The 19,207-nt window shown below is 41.9% G+C and overlaps 2 protein-coding genes across 2 annotated transcripts; both read left to right on the top strand.

Moving 5' to 3' along the window:
• Positions 1 to 217: 217 nt before the first annotated feature.
• sncb (synuclein, beta) lies at positions 218 to 14,432 on the top strand (the record flags this gene model as incomplete). Its single annotated transcript, XM_084085735.1, has 5 exons — positions 218 to 338; positions 6,192 to 6,221; positions 6,630 to 6,715; positions 11,193 to 11,279; positions 14,338 to 14,432. The coding sequence occupies 5 exons, from the start codon at positions 218 to 220 to the stop codon at positions 14,365 to 14,367; spliced, it is 354 nt and encodes a 117-aa protein (XP_083941861.1). The 3' UTR covers positions 14,368 to 14,432.
• Positions 14,433 to 17,060: 2,628 nt separating this feature from the next.
• Positions 17,061 to 18,951, top strand: adirf (adipogenesis regulatory factor; the record flags this gene model as incomplete). The annotated part of the gene is made up of 3 exons (XM_084041671.1): positions 17,061 to 17,139; positions 17,940 to 18,002; positions 18,848 to 18,951. 3 exons carry the CDS (start codon positions 17,061 to 17,063, stop codon positions 18,949 to 18,951), a joined length of 246 nt encoding a protein of 81 aa, XP_083897797.1.
• Positions 18,952 to 19,207: the final 256 nt, after the last annotated feature.

Here is a 19,207-nt window from a genome sequence, read left to right as displayed (position 1 = left end):
TCTACCGTTACCGCTGTCACTAGATTGTGACTGAAAATAGTAGATCTACAAGCTCACAGTGTCTCACCACGGGACTCGCTGTGAGCTTGCAGATCGGCTTTTTTCCTTTTCGCGGCGCGCGACACCGTCCCACCACAAAGTATGAATACATCATGCTGTAACACATAACGACATGTCATCCATTCCATTCCTCTGCACAAACAGCTTGCTGGCCAAGATGGATGTATTTATGAAGGGTTTGTCTAAAGCCAAGGAAGGCGTGGCGATGGCTGCCGAGAAGAGCAAGGAGGGCATCGCCGTGGCGACTGAAAAGACTAAAGAAGGGGTCATGTTTATAGGTAAGATGGTTAACTATACCTGCTGGTGCTCTCTCACACACACACGCGCACACACACACACACACACACTCGTTTGTATTACTATACTGTTGTGAGGACATCAACACTTTAGGACAGCATCTTATGAATGCCATTCATAAAATATATGTATTGTGCCATTTTTAACCGTAAGCCTAAAGCCGAAAAACAGCAGATCTATAAGCCCACAACGCGTCGCGAGCTTATACTGTAGATCGGCTATTTTTCGGTGCATGACACTGGCGCGCGACTAAGTATAAATCATGTTGAACTCTAATTCCAATCCCTAAACCTAACCTCTAAATGTCTAATCCTGACCTGAATGTTTTTCTAATTGTAAACGTATCATTAAAAAAAAAAATTTTAACTATAAAACAACCATTTGTCTTGTGAGGACCAGGAAAACGGTCCTCACAATGTATATTTCTTCAAATTCTACTATACTTGGTCCTCGCAAGTATAGTAATACACACACACACGCACACGCACCCCATATAATGAGAATGCATGCAGGTGACTCTCTGTGCTTCATGTAGGAGGCGACCGACCAGCAGAGAGAGAACATTCAGCATCCCCAATTGTCCAGAGATAATTGTATACTTTATTGATTGGCTGCATTGAAGCTCGGGTCGATTTATACTTCGTCGCGCATTGAAAATAGCCGACCCACTCAAGCCTCAAGTCAGTGTTAATACTATAGAACTAGCACATGGTTGGAAGTGGTCTCTCCCTACTCTTCCATTGAGACATTTTGATCCTGTTGTCCGTTCTTAGGACACCTACTGTTTGACTGGTTGAGTAGCCCTGCTTGGAACTTAAGCCAAATATCTCTCCAGGCTAAGCAGTCAGTGCATCTGATCAATAATTGATCAGCTGATTGATAATTTTGTTCTGCTGCTTAGAGAGGTCATTCTTTGAAGCTGTTCTATTAATCAGCACTTTTCTCTGTAGTAGGACCATACTGCTCTCAGTGAATACCCTGTCTCTCAACACATGTCATTGTCAAGTCACTTCAGACCGTATCGTATGTAAGCATAGCACATTTTTCAGTCAATGGATTCATTTTTAGATTTTGTCATCGTTTCGATTTTCTCTATAGTCATTAAACATTACCAAACGTAGCTGAATAATTGGGGGGAAAAGGAGTGGACCAAGTATAGAGCCCTGGGGGACCCCTGTCAACTAAGTACGTAGGATTTAAGTGGTTCAATGAATTAAAATGGAATGATAATGTAACTTTTGACCCAAAAATAAAGCAGTTATAAAGCTTACTATGTTGGATTACCTATCTCTGCAAGTTTGATTTTCATATTGTACTCAGATGAATAGAATCCAGAAGCTTCCTTGAAAGTCAAACACAAAAAGGAATGTCAAGTATACTGTGATTGGAGTTGCATACTAGACTGGTATGGTCCTTTAACCCAGTGGTTCTCAACCCCCCAAAATAATCCTATTTGAACTGGGGACCCCCCAAAATAATCAAAATTGAACTGGGGACCCCCCACCCTGATAAGCACTTGGAATGTAGGAGTTGAGGCATTCAATTGTCAGTTCCACAGATAAATATTGTGAAAATAGCCGATCTACAAGCACCCACAGGTTGAGTAGCACTGCTTTAACCACTTAAAGAGAACCGGGGTCCCCCAGGGGTCTGTACTTCGCCCCCCTCCCTTAATCCCCCTATAATAAAATCTCTTGTAGATCAGCTATTTTCACGGAATGTTTGCCGAATGTTCGCCTATTACGACATGTCCAGAATAGGACCGATAGGGTTCGTGTGGTTTAACAGCATGACTCAGAAAAGATCTGTAATTTGGGAAACAGGACAGTGGCACCGGGGTGACATTGAGTCACGGGGCACTGTACTGTGGATGGCCTCGTTGTCTGTCCTCTGAACAGGCTAAAGGGAATGGGGGTGGGGCAGTAGAAACGCAGGGTGGTGAGAGCTCACGGGCAGCGTTGCCAGATTCTGTGAGAGAAACGAGCAACCAGGTCTAGGAAAACAAGCCCAAAAGAAGCGACTATGGGCTACACGAGCACTTTAAACATATGCATCTGCTATTTGAAAATAGCACATCTACAAGCTGACAACGCGTCGCGATGCGACGCGTTGTGAGCTTGTAGATCTGCTATTTTCAAATAAAATCTTGGGGGGGGGGGGGAATTATAATAAGCAGACCTGGCAACGCTGCTCACGGGAGGTATACGTGCGTGCCACATGTCATTGGACTGCAACAGATTGTGGAAACAGATTCACAGCGAGTGTCCATCTCTTGGAGGAGCGACAGCCATGGATTTGTGTACTTGTCCTTCTGCCGTCGCTGATAAAAAAATAAAAATAAATCACAAATAGGCAGAAACAGATGGTTGAATTAGTTTTCATTGGGTGCTGTGGTATATGACTGACTGTCTTAGTTCCTGTGTCCAGGGCAGCTCGATAGCCAAGTGGTTAGGGCACATGCCATATGGCTGCAACCAAATAGGATGGCAGGTCGACATTTGTTCCATATATACAGTATGTGTCTGGCGCTATACAGAGATAAAATCTACCTCTGTATTGAGTGCACACAGTATTGATATATTACATTTTTTGTATAGTTGTTATATAGCAATAATAATGTGTGGTTGTCACAAGATGCCAAGGCACACCTGGACTTGATTCACGGCACATCAGTGTGCAAATGGTGTACGGCACACGTACACCATTTGAGACACACGTAGTAGTAATAATAATAATACTAACATAGGTTGGTCTTTTCTTCAGTTCTGCCCATGCTGTAGTAGCAAGGAGGTGAGCGGATATTAGCGTTATCTGTAGCATCCTTGTACATCTGTGTACTGCTTGTTGAGTGCGGTAGGGTCGTCCTAGAAAGCGACACACGATTGGCTGCTAAGCCCCCTTGTGGAGGAGGGGTGAGAGGGAGCTGATAGGTCTATGCTGCAGCCCACCTTTGATGCTGCAGCCCACCCGCCCACCCACCCAGCTGAGAGGAGCAGCCAGTCTGAGGGAGGCAGAAAGACCCTGCTTTACGAGACACCATTTAATATCACATCTAACAGTCTCACAGAGCATGTGCCACCCTGTTGAAGGTGCAATGCTGGCCTGATTGTCGCTATAATTCACAATATTAATCAGCCAATTCTATTGGGATGGGTGATGTGGACAAAATCAAATATCACTGTATTTTAGGCTCATATTGCTATTGTGATGATAATATTGTATAGTGACAATTATAATCTATAATATGTATAGATAGATAGATAGATCATTTTATTTCTGTGTCCTGCACACAAAGTGCCCAACCCTCATGGGTTTATAAGACACCATTTTACATTTATAACATGTTTTACAATGTATTCACGTAGTACATTCAATTACATCTCAGAATTATACCTCAGAATTATACAGACTGTTCTGTCTTCTCTCCCAAGCTTGACAAATAAAATCTGCAACAACAAAAGCTCCTTTAACAAAACATATCTCAAATTTTTCATAATCATCTAACTCAAGGAAATGTCCACAAATAGAAGACATCTTACTAACAAATACCTCTCTTATATCATCATACTTTGAGCAATAAAACAAAAAGTGTACCTCATTTTCAATTTCCCCAAGTTCACAAAACAGACAATATCTCTCTTCCTCTGGAATGCATATTCTATGCATATTTAGAGCAATATGCTGAAATGTCTAAAAAAAAATTAAACTCAATTAAAGGGAGGGTAAGTGATTTGCTTTTGTTAAGATAAGTGTTAAATAGCTCTACTGTATATGCTGATTACTCATTGCTATATGTTTGTTCAGTAAAAGGAGTCTCCCATGTCTCTCCAGCTCTTTATTAAAACAGAAAATGCATTTTCAGTACTCTCTCCTGATTGGCTTAAAATGTTGTCACCTACCTGAAAATGTACAGTATGTATAATATGTTTACTAAAGAGCTGGAGAGACCCCTGTGACCGAACAAACGCTCTGTAGCAATGATTACTATCAGAATATAGTACTTTAACCTTTTAACAAAAATAAAAAATAAACCAAAAAATATCACTTATTTTTCAGAGAGTGTTTCGCTGGTGCTTTTTGAGCTGCAATTTTACACTGTAGTGTAAAGTACGGGTTCCACGCGCTTATGTGCTTCATCGACGACCAGCACTTAGATAGACGCCTCTCTCAGATGTACGTATATGTGGCGCTTGGAGGCTCATCTTTTGAACACAACGTTCCTGCGCTTCTTAAGGTTTTCTCCTCTTTCTCCAATGGGCTTTTAGAAGCCCCAAGGGTGCAGTGAGAGATAGACGGTAGAGGATGACGAGAAGTTGAGCGGGTGCACCAAGTAGACTGCTCAGATAGCCGACTTGATCACTGATGGAACTAGTCATGACCAAAGGTCAGCGGTTGTATTTCAGCCGGCTGGGAAGTTTAATGGCGCCTCGGTCTTAAAGGGCCACGTCTCCTTTTTGTTTTAGTTTTTTAACCACATGAACCTTAGCGTCTCTATTCAGGGGTGAACATTCTATGAAAATAACCGTCACCTTTTGAGCTTGTAGGTCTGCTATTTTCTGCAAAGTCGATGCTAAATGAAGTATATAGGATTTAAGTGTTTAAACTTGAATCCTGTCGTATTGTGAGCCTTTGAGAGTGAGCACTCAAGATACAGAACACACGAGAAAGTGATAATGTCAGATTCTCACATCACGTTATCCTCACAATAGAATGACGGGATTCAGGTTAAACGGTGAAGTGGCCCTTTAAGGTGCCTCGGGGAGAAATGGTAACCTGACGACCATCCGCAGAGCTGTCGGCTTGATAAATCAACGATCAATAAAACCGAACGGTTCGAGATGCCTGTTCCTAGACTACCGTGGCAGCTTGCAACGATGAGAATATAGAAGTGTTCCTGTACCATCGCTATGCTATAATCGCACCCTGGTGTTCCAGTTTGGCACACAGTGTTATGCATTGTTCTTTTATTTATTTTATTACATTGATTAATCATAAGCAAAGTTCTGAACAGGACGCTATGTCTTCAACTTCAAGCAACTTTATTAATCCCACTAGAGGCAATTAGTTATGAGTCTGGGAATTAATAAGAGTCTACATCGTTATATAAGGCCCTACTGTACTAATGATGACCTAGCTTCTTTGTATCATCTAAGTAGATGACATTATTTTGACCTGTACATTTTCCACTCTTAGTGAGATTAGGATGTCCCCTGTGCACTGTGAATATACGTAGTGTGAGACATAATGGTCCAAATAGATGCTAGTAATTCATGCCCGGATCCATGCCTGCTTTATAGTTAGTACACCGAAAATTGCAGATCTACAAGCTCACAACGTGCTGTGGGCTTGTTGATTTGATATCGTCAGTGCACGACACCCACACCCAAGTATAAATAAAAAATAAGGGCCAAACTCATTTGCCCAGGCTCCACAGACTTGCAGTCCAATAAATAAAAAAAACTGAATAAAACAAACTAAATTGCTACACTGAGATCAGCTTTAAAGTAGCTTAAACTTCTATCTGCATTCTAAAATCCGAACTGCATTCTATCTGCTGTAGCCTTCTTTCTTTTACAACTTATAGTTGACCTGACCACAGTATAGACATTACATTTGCATGCGTGTGTATCTATCACAGAGTATGTACAGTATGTATGTATGTATGTTTGTTTGTATGTATATCTAAATTATGTGTATTTATGTAAGACAAGAGTAAGCTTGTACTTGCATCATCTGATATGGAACCTGTAGCCTAACCATTTATCTGTTTGAATGTTGTAGTTTGTTCGTAGCATTGTTTATTTCACACTTGTGCATTTTTTTTCTCACCACAGGCACCAAGGCCAAAGACAGCGTTGGTACAGGTGAGTGTTCCGCCCGTGGGCCACATCATTAGATCGTTGCCGTCGAAGGTGTTAAGAAGCTTAGATTGTAGCGACAAAGGCACTTAGAGCTGATTAAAAAACGGAGTGTCTAGCCTGAAACTGTGTCGCACTGTGGCGGCATGACCTTAAGAACAACAGGATGAGACTGCATTAGGGCTGTGTGTGCGTGTGTGCGTGTGTGTGTGTGTGTGTGTGTGTGTGATATACACTGTAAAAACCTCCTGAAAATGCTTAAGATGTTGTGTGTGTGTGTGTGTGTGTGTGTGTGTGTGTGTGTGTGTGTGTGTGTCTGTGTGTGTGTGTGTGTGTGTGTGTGTGTGTGTGTGTGTGTGTGTGTGTGTGTGTGTGTGTGTGTGTGTGCTTATGCATAATGCATGTGTGTTGCAGTGGCGGAGAAGACCACCGGAGCCATGGGGAACATTGCTGCTGCCACTGGACTTGTGAAGAAGGACGAGTTCCCTACTGACATGAACGTATGTATACTGGACTGTACGGCACTGGTTCTCAACATGGGGTCCTTGAGGGGGCTCACCGACTAAGTGATTGATAGTTTGGAACCAAATGGACCCTTAACCCTCCGGGAACTCCGGGTCTATTCATTTTTGTTGTTCCATTTGCACACTTTTGTACATTTGAAATAAATGAACACTGAGGTTTTTACTGTGTAGATATTAATTGGGTGTTTGTGGCCTAATGCAAATGAAACTGGGGTCCTTGAAATTAAAAGGACTGAGACTCACTGTCGCCACCAACAGCAGTCTAAATACACATTCACATGTAGCAACTTTATTAGAGTTATTAGAATTTAAAATCTCACATAATGTATTAATAGACCTGTAAAGGTCTACTTGTACATTCTCAAAGCAAAAAAGATTACTCTCAGTAATTCTCTGTGTTCAGTTATTAATTTACGACCGCTTGTGTAAAGGATATATTATTATCTTCTACCCACCAGCAGGGGATATGTGCTGCTTAGCCTGAAGCAGTTGAGTAACCCTTAATCTGTGAAATAAATATCCCTTTAGATTAGTCTTGTTTTTATTTAGCTGTTTTGTTGTTCAGAAAGAACATGTGAATTTAATTAGCTTGTTCTCTGAGGATAGGGAAAACACAATTATCATTGGCATTACAGACTGAGACAATTGCTTTTAAAAAGCCATATGTATCTTCATTATCCTTAATGATCTGCTTCTTATGTTCGGTTGGGACTAACTTGTAATGGTGAATGTAATGCATGGTTTTCAATAATCTTAAGAAATCTTGCTCAACACATTGAGTGCCAGAGGTTTTTTAAAACAGGGTACAGCCAGTGCCAGCGTTTTAAACATTTATTTTACCTTTTCAATCAGTCACAAAATATTTTCCGTGATCACCGTCCTCACGGTGATCCCCTCTTTACACACACAGGGGTCTCGTAGAATCGGGGAAAAAAGGTAAACGTAATCAATATCAGCCTCAAAGTCGACTGATGAACAAAGGACTTCTTCAGTCTAACTGTCTGGGAGTCACTGCCCTAGCAGACATACACAACAGCAACAGCTCTGTGACATTGTACGACATTTCACAAGCATTTATATCTGTCTCTTAGTCTAGCCTAGCGGATATGAGAAAGTCATAGTGCTCTGATTTGTTCCGACATTTATTTGGACATACAGCATTTCTGCCCTGAACTGTGTTTGTTACAGAAGTATAGATTAACAGGACCAATCACAAATAAAAGTCAGCACACTGGCTTACGCGGCTCCCAAAAAGCTTTATAGATGTGCTAGCTCTATTGTATTTTATAGATGCAGTACACAGGACAACCCACTAGGATAGCAATTGGTTTCTTGAAATCTGAACAACCTCCGTCTGTTTCACTCACTATACGGGCGTTTTTGAGAGAATTGCTGGTATTGGAACACAGTGTGGAGTAAGGAATAGGGCCACCAGAGACTAGCTGACTCTTTTGTCCATGGTGCCTCACATAAAGTGAGCAGGTAGGGGTTCAGTGGATTGCACCTACAGCAGTGGTTGTCAAAGTTGGGTCTGTGCATTGGTTCCAGGGGGTTCCCAGCAAAATGAACAATTTAACCACTTAATAACAATTTCAAAAATAGCTGATCTACAGCTCACAACGTGTCACGTGTGTTGTGAGCTGCTATTTTTGCAAGTTTTTGCCTGTGACATGAACAAAATAGGGACGCCAGGATTAACTATTATTTGTACTTTAAATTTATATATACTGTAAATGTTCTGTATAAGAATGATTTATTCAGATCATAGGTTTCTCTCTCTCCCTACTTATAGTGTAGACAGGTTGTAAAATGATGTACTGAAGTCTAATCTTACAACTAAGATATTCTCTTCTTGGGGTCCCTGGCACCAAAGCTTTTCAAAAAGGGGGGTATCAATTTTGGGAAATCTTGAAAATGGGTGCAAATCTTTGAATATATATATATTTTTTTAAAGCGAACATTTTTAACTCAAATCTTTGCTTCTGGGGGGGTCCCTGGAACAACATATTTGAGATGGGGGTCCGTGGCCCAAAAAATATCATTTTGGGGGTCCTTGACATGAAAAAGTTTGAGAACCACTGCTCCATGGGACTATCAGCTCTCTCCACCAGCATGCTCCATTATTATTCTCTGGGTAAACGTGGTCAAAGTCAGTATAATGGTCAAGTCACAGTTTATTTATAATGTAGCACATTTTAAACTGCACACATAGACTCAATGTGCTCAGTGTCTCTGCTCACCTTCAATTAGAACACGGGACATGATGAAAGGAGAGCAGAAGGAGAGGGGACAGAGGAGAATAATAATAACAGGGGAGGGGACAGAGGGGAGGGGAGGAGAAAGGACAGCAGAGGGTGACCAGTGTTGCCAGATTCTGTGAGAGAAACAAGCAACCAGGTCATATACATCAGCTATTTCAAAATAGCAGATCTACAAGCTCACAACGTGTCGCGATGCGACGCGTTCTGAGCTTGAAGATCGGCTATTTTCAAATAAAATCTTAAGGGGAAACTATAATAAGCAGATCTGGGAACCCTGAGGGTGACCGGTTAGCGGTTAGGATACTAGAGGAGAAGACAGGACAGGACAGGAGAGGAGAGGGGGGACTGGAGAGAGAGCAGAGGGGTGGAGAGGACAGGAGACCGGTGGACGTGAGAGGAGGAGAAAGAACAGGAGAGGACAAGACGGAGGGAGGAAGAAGAGGAGAAGGAGAGTGGCGGAGGAGGACAGAAGATGGAAATGGAAGGGGGTGGGCAGGAGAGGAGTGGCAAGGGGGGTTAATAGGGATGAGCTTTTGAGGGTTTGGATGTGGAGTTCCTGCACATTCCAAATACATCACCCTTTGATATGACTGTAATCTCATTACCTGCCTGCCCAGCAGGGGGCGTAGCCCTGCAGCTGTAGCAGCAACCTTAACCCCATTAAGACCTGAGGTTCCGATTCTACAAAATGTCTTCTAAATCTTAACAGTTTTCTGAAAAACCCATGTTGCTGTATCAGTGGCGCTCAAACTATTTCATGTCAACCTCCAAAATGATATGTATTTGGCTGCGGACCCCCATCTGAAAATATGTTTGTTCCATGGACTCCCAGAAGCAAAGATTTGAGTTTTTGATTTTTTTTTAAATGATTTAAAAAATATGTATTTTCAAAGATTTGCACAAATTGTCACGATCTTTCAAAAATAGCGGATCTACAAGCTCATATGAGCTTGTAATATCTGCTGTTTTTGAATAGCCAAAGTATAAAATAATGGTTTAAGTGATCTCTATACTTCCAAACAGGGACACCTTGCTTGTTGTGTGGGTGTTTCAGTAACAGGATGGTCCTCCTCCTATCTTAAGCCCCTCCTGGTTAAGGACCCCCACCCCACCCTTCCCCCTCCTCTGACTCACTATAATCTATTAAATCTCCCAACCGCCTCGTTTAAGAGGCTTGTTGAAGGCCTCAACTGTAGGGTATAGGTGTTTCTCCAAACGAGACCCTGGTAACTCAGAACACGAGTTAAAAAGATAGTTTTTTTTTCTCGCATTCATAAGCCAATAATTTGATGACGTCTCCATGGGAGTGACTAATCGATAGAAAAAAACTAATTCCGGCGGTGAACTATCCCTTTAACTAAATGTTTCTTTTTAGGGGATTTAGACTGTGGCTGGCGAGTGATAGAAGTTTTACTTCACTCTTTGTATCATCAAATACTATTTCATACATACAGTATATTGCATACATATATTGGAGTCTTTTTTACCACTCCTAGTGTTGATATCATTATTGTTACCTATTTCATACTTGACTCCGAGGGAGGAAGATTTTTCCTTGGCTGTGTCCACACATTGGAAATTCTGTTTATGTGAGCGTATTTGCTATAATCGCGATCACATATGGTGGACTGCCCATATAAACTTCCAGACAGCTTTCCATCTCATGAAGTTGTTTATCATGGTATTGAGCTTAGGTCGCGCTAATTGCATTGGTGGGCCCACCGTAATAACATCAGCTTCGATACGGCACGCGGGATTATAGTGTGTTCTGACCTAATTGACTTTATTAGCGCAGCTAGTGTTTAAAAATAACGGTGTGATGGCCCACTAGCTTTATTTTCAGGGTCCATTGTACTTTGTACTAGGTTGCAGGAATGATGAGCACATGGTGCTTCATAAACCTCTTAGTAAGAGATACTTTAATACCTATGGTAAAATGAAATGGTTAAGAAGCACAATTGTTTTCTCTACAGTTATTAGACGTTCAATGTTAGCTTAGATATCGAGTGATACGTTTTGGCAAAACTGATATAGGATATAAACTAATGGTCCACTTTTTTATTATTTTTTAAATGTTATATTTCATGCTTCTGTCTCTCGCTGTCTCTCTCTCACCGTCCCTTCCTTCTGTCTCTCTCTCTCTCTCTCTCTCTCTCTCTCTCTCTCTCTCTCTCTCTCTCTCTCTCTCTCAGCCTGAGGAGTATGGTCAGGAGGCGATGGAGGGGCAGGGAGAGGCAATGCTGGAGCCAGAAGGAGAGACATACGACGAATCCCAGCAGGTAACCTCCCCCACAGAATGCCTTTTACTTTCAAATATAGCAGTATGATGCATGTCGCTGTTGTAGCCAGTCCAAAACCGTTCCTTTTTTTATTCTATCAAATAGCCAAAATAGCCGATCTTCAAGCTCACAACTCGCCATGATGCACTGCCCGACAGCGACGATACACTGCTGAAAATATTGCCACATTTTAATGCGCTCAAGTACATAAAGATTGCATTGCCACAATATCGCCCGGCATAGAGTGTAATTTGCTTTTAGACGAGCAGTGGTTGTGATTTGGGATTCAGCGAAGGCGACAGGGAGGCATGGAGTCTTCTCCTTTAATGCCTCACATCAATATTCACCAGCTCGGTTACATTTCATCGTGTATTGCATTTCAACAGCTCTATACACCCTACACCCCTGACCCACACAATCACTACTGCGTTGACTTTATACTGCCTTTGCCTATGAATACAAATAAATAAATAAATGAGCTCTTTGAGTTAACCACTTGAACCCTAGCGCCCCATACGCTGGAGGAACATTCGCCCGAAATTGCCGATCTAGAAGCTCTCAATGCGACGCGTTGTGAGCTTGTAGATCTGCTATTTCTTGGGAGAAGAGAAAGGTTTTTCCTATAGTGAAACAGGATAGGGAGGCGGAACATTATCATTGAGCAGAGAACTGCGTGCGTGCTATCCATTCACAGCGTTGGGGGTGGGGTTGAACTGCATGGAGCTTTGCCACCTACAGAGAGAGGGATACGCACTGTATGTGAAACCTATTTTTGTGATTTTTAGTTTGTAAAGCAGCAGCCATGTTCGATACGTTAGCTGCATGCAGCTCGATTGACAGGTCATATTACGTTGGTTGAAATGAGCTACCTGCCGACGTAAGCACGTGCCACATTTTGTTTTACAGGAAGAAATCACAATTGGATTTTGATATTAAAATACCTTATGTTTTTTGGCACATAATTAAATGTTAAACAGGCGTCCAATATGACGTGGATGTGCTCTTAAATGATTGAAAACTTTTTTTAAATTTCAGCTTGACTTTAACTTAAACAACTACGTTTAGTATGGCATGCCTGGGCGTCTGTGTGTCTGCGTGTGTGTCTGTGCACGTATGTGGGTGTGGTCAGAAGAGATGAGAATGTGAGACAGATGGTTATTTTTGGAAGGCGGCTCTCAAGGGCGAGACAAACCACACTGAACCCATTCCTTCTCTGTCGGATCGATAGACCCACAGTAAACAAATGGCAATAAAAATGAAACAAAAGTCACACGGGTCACGTGGCGTTTAATTGAATGGTTCTGCTAGATGGTATAATCGCTGAGATGAGAACATAGGATTACATATCGCATAAAATCCCTTGAATTGTGGACACCAGCCAGCTGGCTTGCTTCAGTAGAACATTGATTGCATAATATGATCTTAACAATGTTAATGATCATAATTGAGAACATGAGACCATTCACTTTATTTCTTTTTTTCAATTAAGCCTCCCCCATCATAATCTTCTGTGTGTGTGTGTGTGTGTGTGTGTGTGTGTGTGTGTGTGTGTGTGTGTGTGTGTGTGTGTGTGTGTGTGTGTGTGTGTGTGTGTGTGTGTGTGTGTGTGTGTGTGTGTGTGTGTGTGTGTGTAAAATAACAGTGTGTGTAAATATATAGGCATTAGGCAGGTGCCTGTTCTCGTTGCAAATTAAAAGTGATTCGTCAGAGGGAGCGTTGCATATTCCATTCACGTCCTTCCGCCATATATTTCTTTCTCTCTCTCTCTCTCTCAATCTCTCTCTCTCTCTCTCTCTCTCTCTCTCTCTCTCTCTCTCTCTCTCTCTCTCTCTCTCTCTCTCTCTCTCTCTCTCTCCATCCTCCACATGTCTCCCCCTCCCCCATCTCTCGCTACACCAGCAGCATGCTAGGTTCTGCTTGAATGGGTGTGGCGATGACGCTCGCTGGCTCCGTGCATTGTGGGTAGAGTCAGGGTCTCCCTGCATTGCTGTAAATATGGAGTCTCTCTGCCGACCACTCTCAGTCGCAGGACGAACGTTTCTGTTACACCCGAGGAATCACTGTTTCACTGAAATATCAAACTGTAAACAAATAAGCCCCCATCCTGCATCACACTTCCTTTTGTGGAACGTTGCGGACGGTTAGAAAGTGTGTTGCGTGAATGATCATCAGAAGCAAATATCTTGTCTTTATGGTGAGGGAGGGGGATGCTGAGGATGTTGAGCACGACATGTCCTTGAAGCTGCTGTGAGGCGCTGCTGCCCTCTGCAGGGCCGAGAGAGAGACGCACTCAACCTGTACAGTGACATCATTACCCAATAGAGAGTGATGGATTGAAGGGGTGCAACAGTTAATCGAACTAATCTATTTCATCAATTAAGATCCCATTTGTCATTATAGGCTAAAAGTTTCAAAAACTCTCTGGATTTTCCAAACTAGCATGCAGCCGATCTACCAAAAAATGTATAAGAGTTGAGTTTGTAGATCTGCTATTCTCACGATTTTCATGATTTCTGCATGAAAAAAACATCAATTTGTTGACATATAATGAAAAAACACATTTCTAGATTATTTGATTAATCAAAAAAGTAATGGATAGAATAATCACTAAGAAAATAACCGATAGTTATATAACCTTAATTGATTGCATGCTGTTGATAATAGTCTCCACTATTATTCTCTTCTAGTCTGACTGACGTTTCCACAAATGCATATATTGTTACCAAAGCAGGTTCTATTGCTTCTTGATACACTGGCTTTCTACAAAGGTTCTATATGGAACCATGGTTCTTTTTAAAGAACCATGAGAAAAACATTTCTGAGCTTTAAAAGGTTCCATTGAACATTTATTGAGCGAAGAATCATGTTGGTTCTTTATGAAGAACTATATTTAAAAAGGTTCCATACTGTAGAACCTTTTTTGACCTAAAAAAGGATCCATCTAGTTCCATATTGAACCTTTTTAGACCTAAAAGGGTTGCTTATACCTTTTTAGGTGCCTTGCATAACAGTTTTCAGGTCAATATAGACCTGTTTTGTTTGTTTGTCTTTGTTTCAGGGGAGCCAGGATTACGAGCCTGAAGCGTAAAAGCATCATTCCAAATGATCATCCAACCAGCAGCACAATAATATTTCTATAAAATAATAACAAAAGGACAAATGCTGAAACGATCACAATTAATACCCCCACCCCTCTCCCTCCGTTGCAAAAAACTACATACAAAAAAAAGCATTCCCACTGAAAAATTGTTCTTCCTTCAAGACAAATCTTTTATTATGATATATATTGTAAATGTCATGTTCTTAATGTAATGTGTTGGGTGTAGGTATTTATTGACACGTAGGAAATGTCCTTTCGGTCTCACTTCCTTGCTTCCCTCCCAACGAAGTGAGACCTGAACGAGGACTTGTGACTTTGTACTTTGTGTGTATCTATATTAAGAAACATGTGTGATAGATGTTCATCATCTTCCAATGACAACATTGGGAGAGAGAAAAAAAGATTATAAATACATTAAGTCCGGTTGCAAACAGATCTACAATAATATCCTCTAAGTGTCTACAATGCCTGTTTGTGGGTTTCTCTTTTGCATTTGATTTGAAAGCGAGTTATTTATTTATTTAATGTTTTTTGAAGTAAGAGTTTTATACATTGTATCTTTATAGTTGCTCGTGAAACCATTCCAGTGTATTATCCGTTTAGAGATGAACAAGTTATACATGTTTGCGTGTGTGTGTGTGTGTGTGTGTGTGTGTGTGTGTGTGTGTGTGTGTGTGTGTGTGTGTGTGTGTGTGTGTGTGTGTGTGTGTGTGTGTGTGTGTGTGTGTGTGTGTGTGTGTGTGTGTGTGTGTGTGTGTGTGTGTGTGTGTGTGTGTGTGTGTGTGTGTGTGTGTGCGCGCGTGTGTGTGTGTGTGTGTGTTCAGATTTTAACAAGTTAAAGTCGGTATATTATGTCTTGAAATCATAATGGTTGTCATAAACAATATGTGCTTTAAAATTGCAGGACATGTCTATATAAAGGTTTATGTGTCACGCCAGACAAACAATCCTATGTAAATAAAAAAGTGAGAAAAAAAGTGTTTGGTGTTACTTTTATTTAAAAATAATAATAATACATTCAAAACACGATCAATAAATGTAAAACTATAGATGGATTGTACTGTAAGAGCCCTACTACCACCTACTTTCCTTGAGGATCAGATGACTTATTGCTATGGAGACCACATAACCACTTCATAGAAAAACGGAGCCCCCATGGATTCCTCATCCCCTCAGCTTCGTCATCAATGGTAATGTCTAGTCATGTAACGATTTATCGTAAATCGATTAAAGTCGATTCAAACTGGTGACAATTTAAATCGATTTAATAAAAAATATATCGCGATGCAAAAAGCAGAGAGCAAAAAAAAAGAGCAGAAAATACAGGAAATTTGTAAGAGAATTGAACAAATTGCTACTGTATTGAAAAGAGGATAAGAGACAACACAGTTATTGTAAAAGAAATAAAAAAAAAAGAAGAAAATACTGGCTTTGTTTAAGAAAATATATCGTGAACCTAGTGTGGTGATTAGCATCGTAGTTGAGTGAATCGTTACATACCTAGTAATGTATGTTTTATACATGTATTTCTGTGTCAGAATATTTAGATGCTCACATGACTGTTAACCCATCTGATTTTTATCTATCTCGCCTGCACCCCCCCCCCCCCCCCTCATCTCTCTCCTGTCCCTCTCTGTCTGTCTCTACCCCCCCCATCTCTCTCCTGTCTGTCTGTCTGTCTGTCTGTCTGTCTGTCTGTCTCTACCCCCCCCATCTCTCTCCTGTCTGTCTGTCTGTCTGTCTGTCTGTCTGTCTGTCTGTCTGTCTGTCTGTCTGTCTGTCTGTCTCTACCCCCCCCCATCTCTCTCCTGTCTGTCTGTCTGTCTGTCTGTCTGTCTGTCTCTACCCCCCCCATCTCTCTCCTGTCTGTCTGTCTGTCTGTCTGTCTGTCTGTCTGTCTGTCTGTCTGTCTGTCTCTACCCCCGATCTCTCCTGTCTGTCTGTCTGTCTGTCTCTCTCCTGTCCCTGTCTGTCTGTCTGTCTGTCTGTCTGTCTGTCTCTACCCCCCCATCTCTCTCCTGTCTGTCTGTCTGTCTGTCTGTCTGTCTGTCTGTCTGTCTACCCCCCATCTCTCTCCTGTCTGTCTGTCTGTCTGTCTGTCTCTACCCCCCATCTCTCTCCTGTCCCTGTCTGTCTGTCTGTCTGTCTGTCTGTCTGTCTGTCTGTCTGTCTGTCTGTCTGTCTGTCTGTCTCTACCCCCCATCTCTCTCCTGTCTGTCTGTCTGTCTCTACCCCCCATCTCTCTCCTGTCCCTGTCTGTCTGTCTGTCTGTCTGTCTGTCTGTCTGTCTGTCTCTACCCCCCATCTCTCTCCTGTCTGTCTGTCTGTCTGTCTGTCTGTCTGTCTCTCTCTCTCTCTCTATCCCCCCCCCTCTCTCTCTCTCTGTGCTCGGGGGTGATCTAGCCTTGGTGATGATGCCATGTTGTGTAGAATCTGCTGAGGCGGTCCAATAGGGGGGCTCTGCATAGAGTCAGGCTCTGGCCCTTGGCAGGGTTCTGCCATAGTCAGGATGCCAGGCTAATCAGGCCTCTTTGCCCGGGGCTTTGTTGTACTAATCCGGTCGGAACGCGCGGGCCGGGGGCCGCCGGGCCCAGACGGAGGGTATTAAACAGGCGTTCCAGCCACATTCTGGTCAGACTGATGTGTGGACGCTGCAGGGGACGGGGACACACGTTGGAGCCATGGCCTCGTTCAAGAAGTCCTTCGAGGGCCTTAAAGGCAGCAGCCACTCGGCAGCCAGAGGAGTGACGGAGGCGACAGGTACAGTAGGCTACAGTACACTGTGTTCAGTTAACCATGGAACGTCTCGCTGAGCAGCAGAATATACATGGTTGCATGACACACGTTGATACACTTTAAGCATTTAAAGGGGGTGTATTTCTTTTTTTATTCTGTTGGGGTGTGATATATATTTCTTATTTTTTGTTCAAATAAGAGTTAAATAGCTCTATATTCTAATAGAAATCATTGCTATGGACTAGAGTGTTAAATGACAGTTCTCCCCATCTCTCCAGCACTTTAGTAAACAGAAAATCTTTTTTCAGGTTGTATTATACCCATTTTATCCAATCAGGAGAGAGCACTCACACAGGATACAGGATAAATAAAAAGTGAAACTGAACGTTATGAAACAAAAAACCTGAGGCTGGGGGGATTGAACCTGATAAATGACCTTTGTGGAATTCTCTCTCCTGATAATCTATTTTCTGTTAACGAAAGAGTGGAGAGACGGGGAGACCTCGGTTACTGACCAAACGATTACTATCAGAGTACCCCCTTTTCTTTTTTCTTTTCTTTTTTACAAAAACATCACATCCCTTTTGAGATGACTTATATGCTATGTTACACTAAATGTGAATATTGATTTTCAGAATGTAAAAACCTGTGACCCAATGATATTGTAAACATAGTGCCTGAAATATATAGATACAAGTGAACTTGAGAGTGGTAATATTCATGAATGCATAATTGCAGTTTAACAAGGTAGAAGTTTGTGGTATTGCTGCTAATCTGGATATGGATATATGTGGATGAAATGTGTCCCTGTGATGTGACTGCAGTGCAGGCAGCGCAGGACGCCGTGCAGCAGGTGGCAGAGTCCTCCAAAGAAACGGCCAACACAGGTACAGTACAGCTGTGATTCTCAGGGACCCCCAGGTTGATATGCATTAGACCAGTGTTTCAAACGTTTTTTATGGTACCCACATTTTACGTTTCCCACAATTAAAAAGATCATAATTACTCCTTCAAAAGACTTTTCCAAAAATAAAACAAATTCTGACATTCATTTTTATTTTATTTTTAACACATTCAGAACTTTTCCAAAAAAAAAATGTAATCAAAACAATTCCTTTTCATATATAAAAATTGGCTGAAGGGAGGACCGGCCAGCAGGCCGGCAGACCGCGCCATCACTATGACTCAGGCCATAACCATATAAGGAGTTCCCAATGCAGCTACGCCCAAATATGGAGTGTGTTGTCTAACCTCAATGTGTCGTCAGGGCAAACAAATCAGTCGGCTCCATATATGGGCACAAAGGGGGGCATATATGGGCATATACTGATGACATCAGTGATCTCCACATATGGGCATAAAAGGGACAAGGACTGACAGAAACAGAGACACATTGGTCGGATAGGTGGTGCAACATAGGTGTGAGGGCCGCATAGCGGCCTGAACTCTAGATGTGTCCTCTAGAGTCTAAAGCTCATAACGTGTCATATCAAGACGTATTGTGAGCTTGTGGACGGATAGATGGATAGAATTTGAAATTGAAGTCCTTGTATCTTGTCTGAGATGAAATTACAGTAACACTATCAGTTTGATGCACTTTTTGGAGACATTTGTCTTTGTCTTTATTATTTATGTGCAGTATGGAAAAGGTTTTTTATTACTTAGAGTATTGGTTGTGGTATTATTATCTGTCTGAACATTCACCCTGTGCTTCTCTCTGACTTTGTGAAAGCTGCTCAAGAGGCTGGCAGACAGACTCAGACCGCCATAGGGAAAGCTGCGGACAAAGCTACAGACAGCATCAAGGAGTTTGGACAGAAACTGGAGACCAAGTGAAGCCCCCATAACTCAACTCGGTTCCGCTCAAAACCTGCGGAGCCGCCTTTGTCCGTCGACGTGGTATACACTGTCTGTTATGTAAAAATGTGTATTGGTCTGGTTACTGCACCAGAAAGCAAGAACGCTGAGATACAAGAAGGAAAAAACAGAAGAGAACTGAAAGAGTTTCATAATCTCAAAGCAAACATTCCACCGGGAAAAGTTTACAAATGGGTCATTTTCTCTCTTTCCCCTCCCCCTCATTTTGTGTTAC

Source organism: Gymnoscopelus microlampas (genome assembly GCF_963454915.1).
Source record: "Gymnoscopelus microlampas genome assembly, chromosome: 18".
NCBI classification, from domain to species: Eukaryota; Metazoa; Chordata; class Actinopteri; order Myctophiformes; family Myctophidae; genus Gymnoscopelus; species Gymnoscopelus microlampas.
Note: the sequence above shows the minus strand (reverse complement) of the source record. Positions and strands in the feature narration are given on the sequence as shown.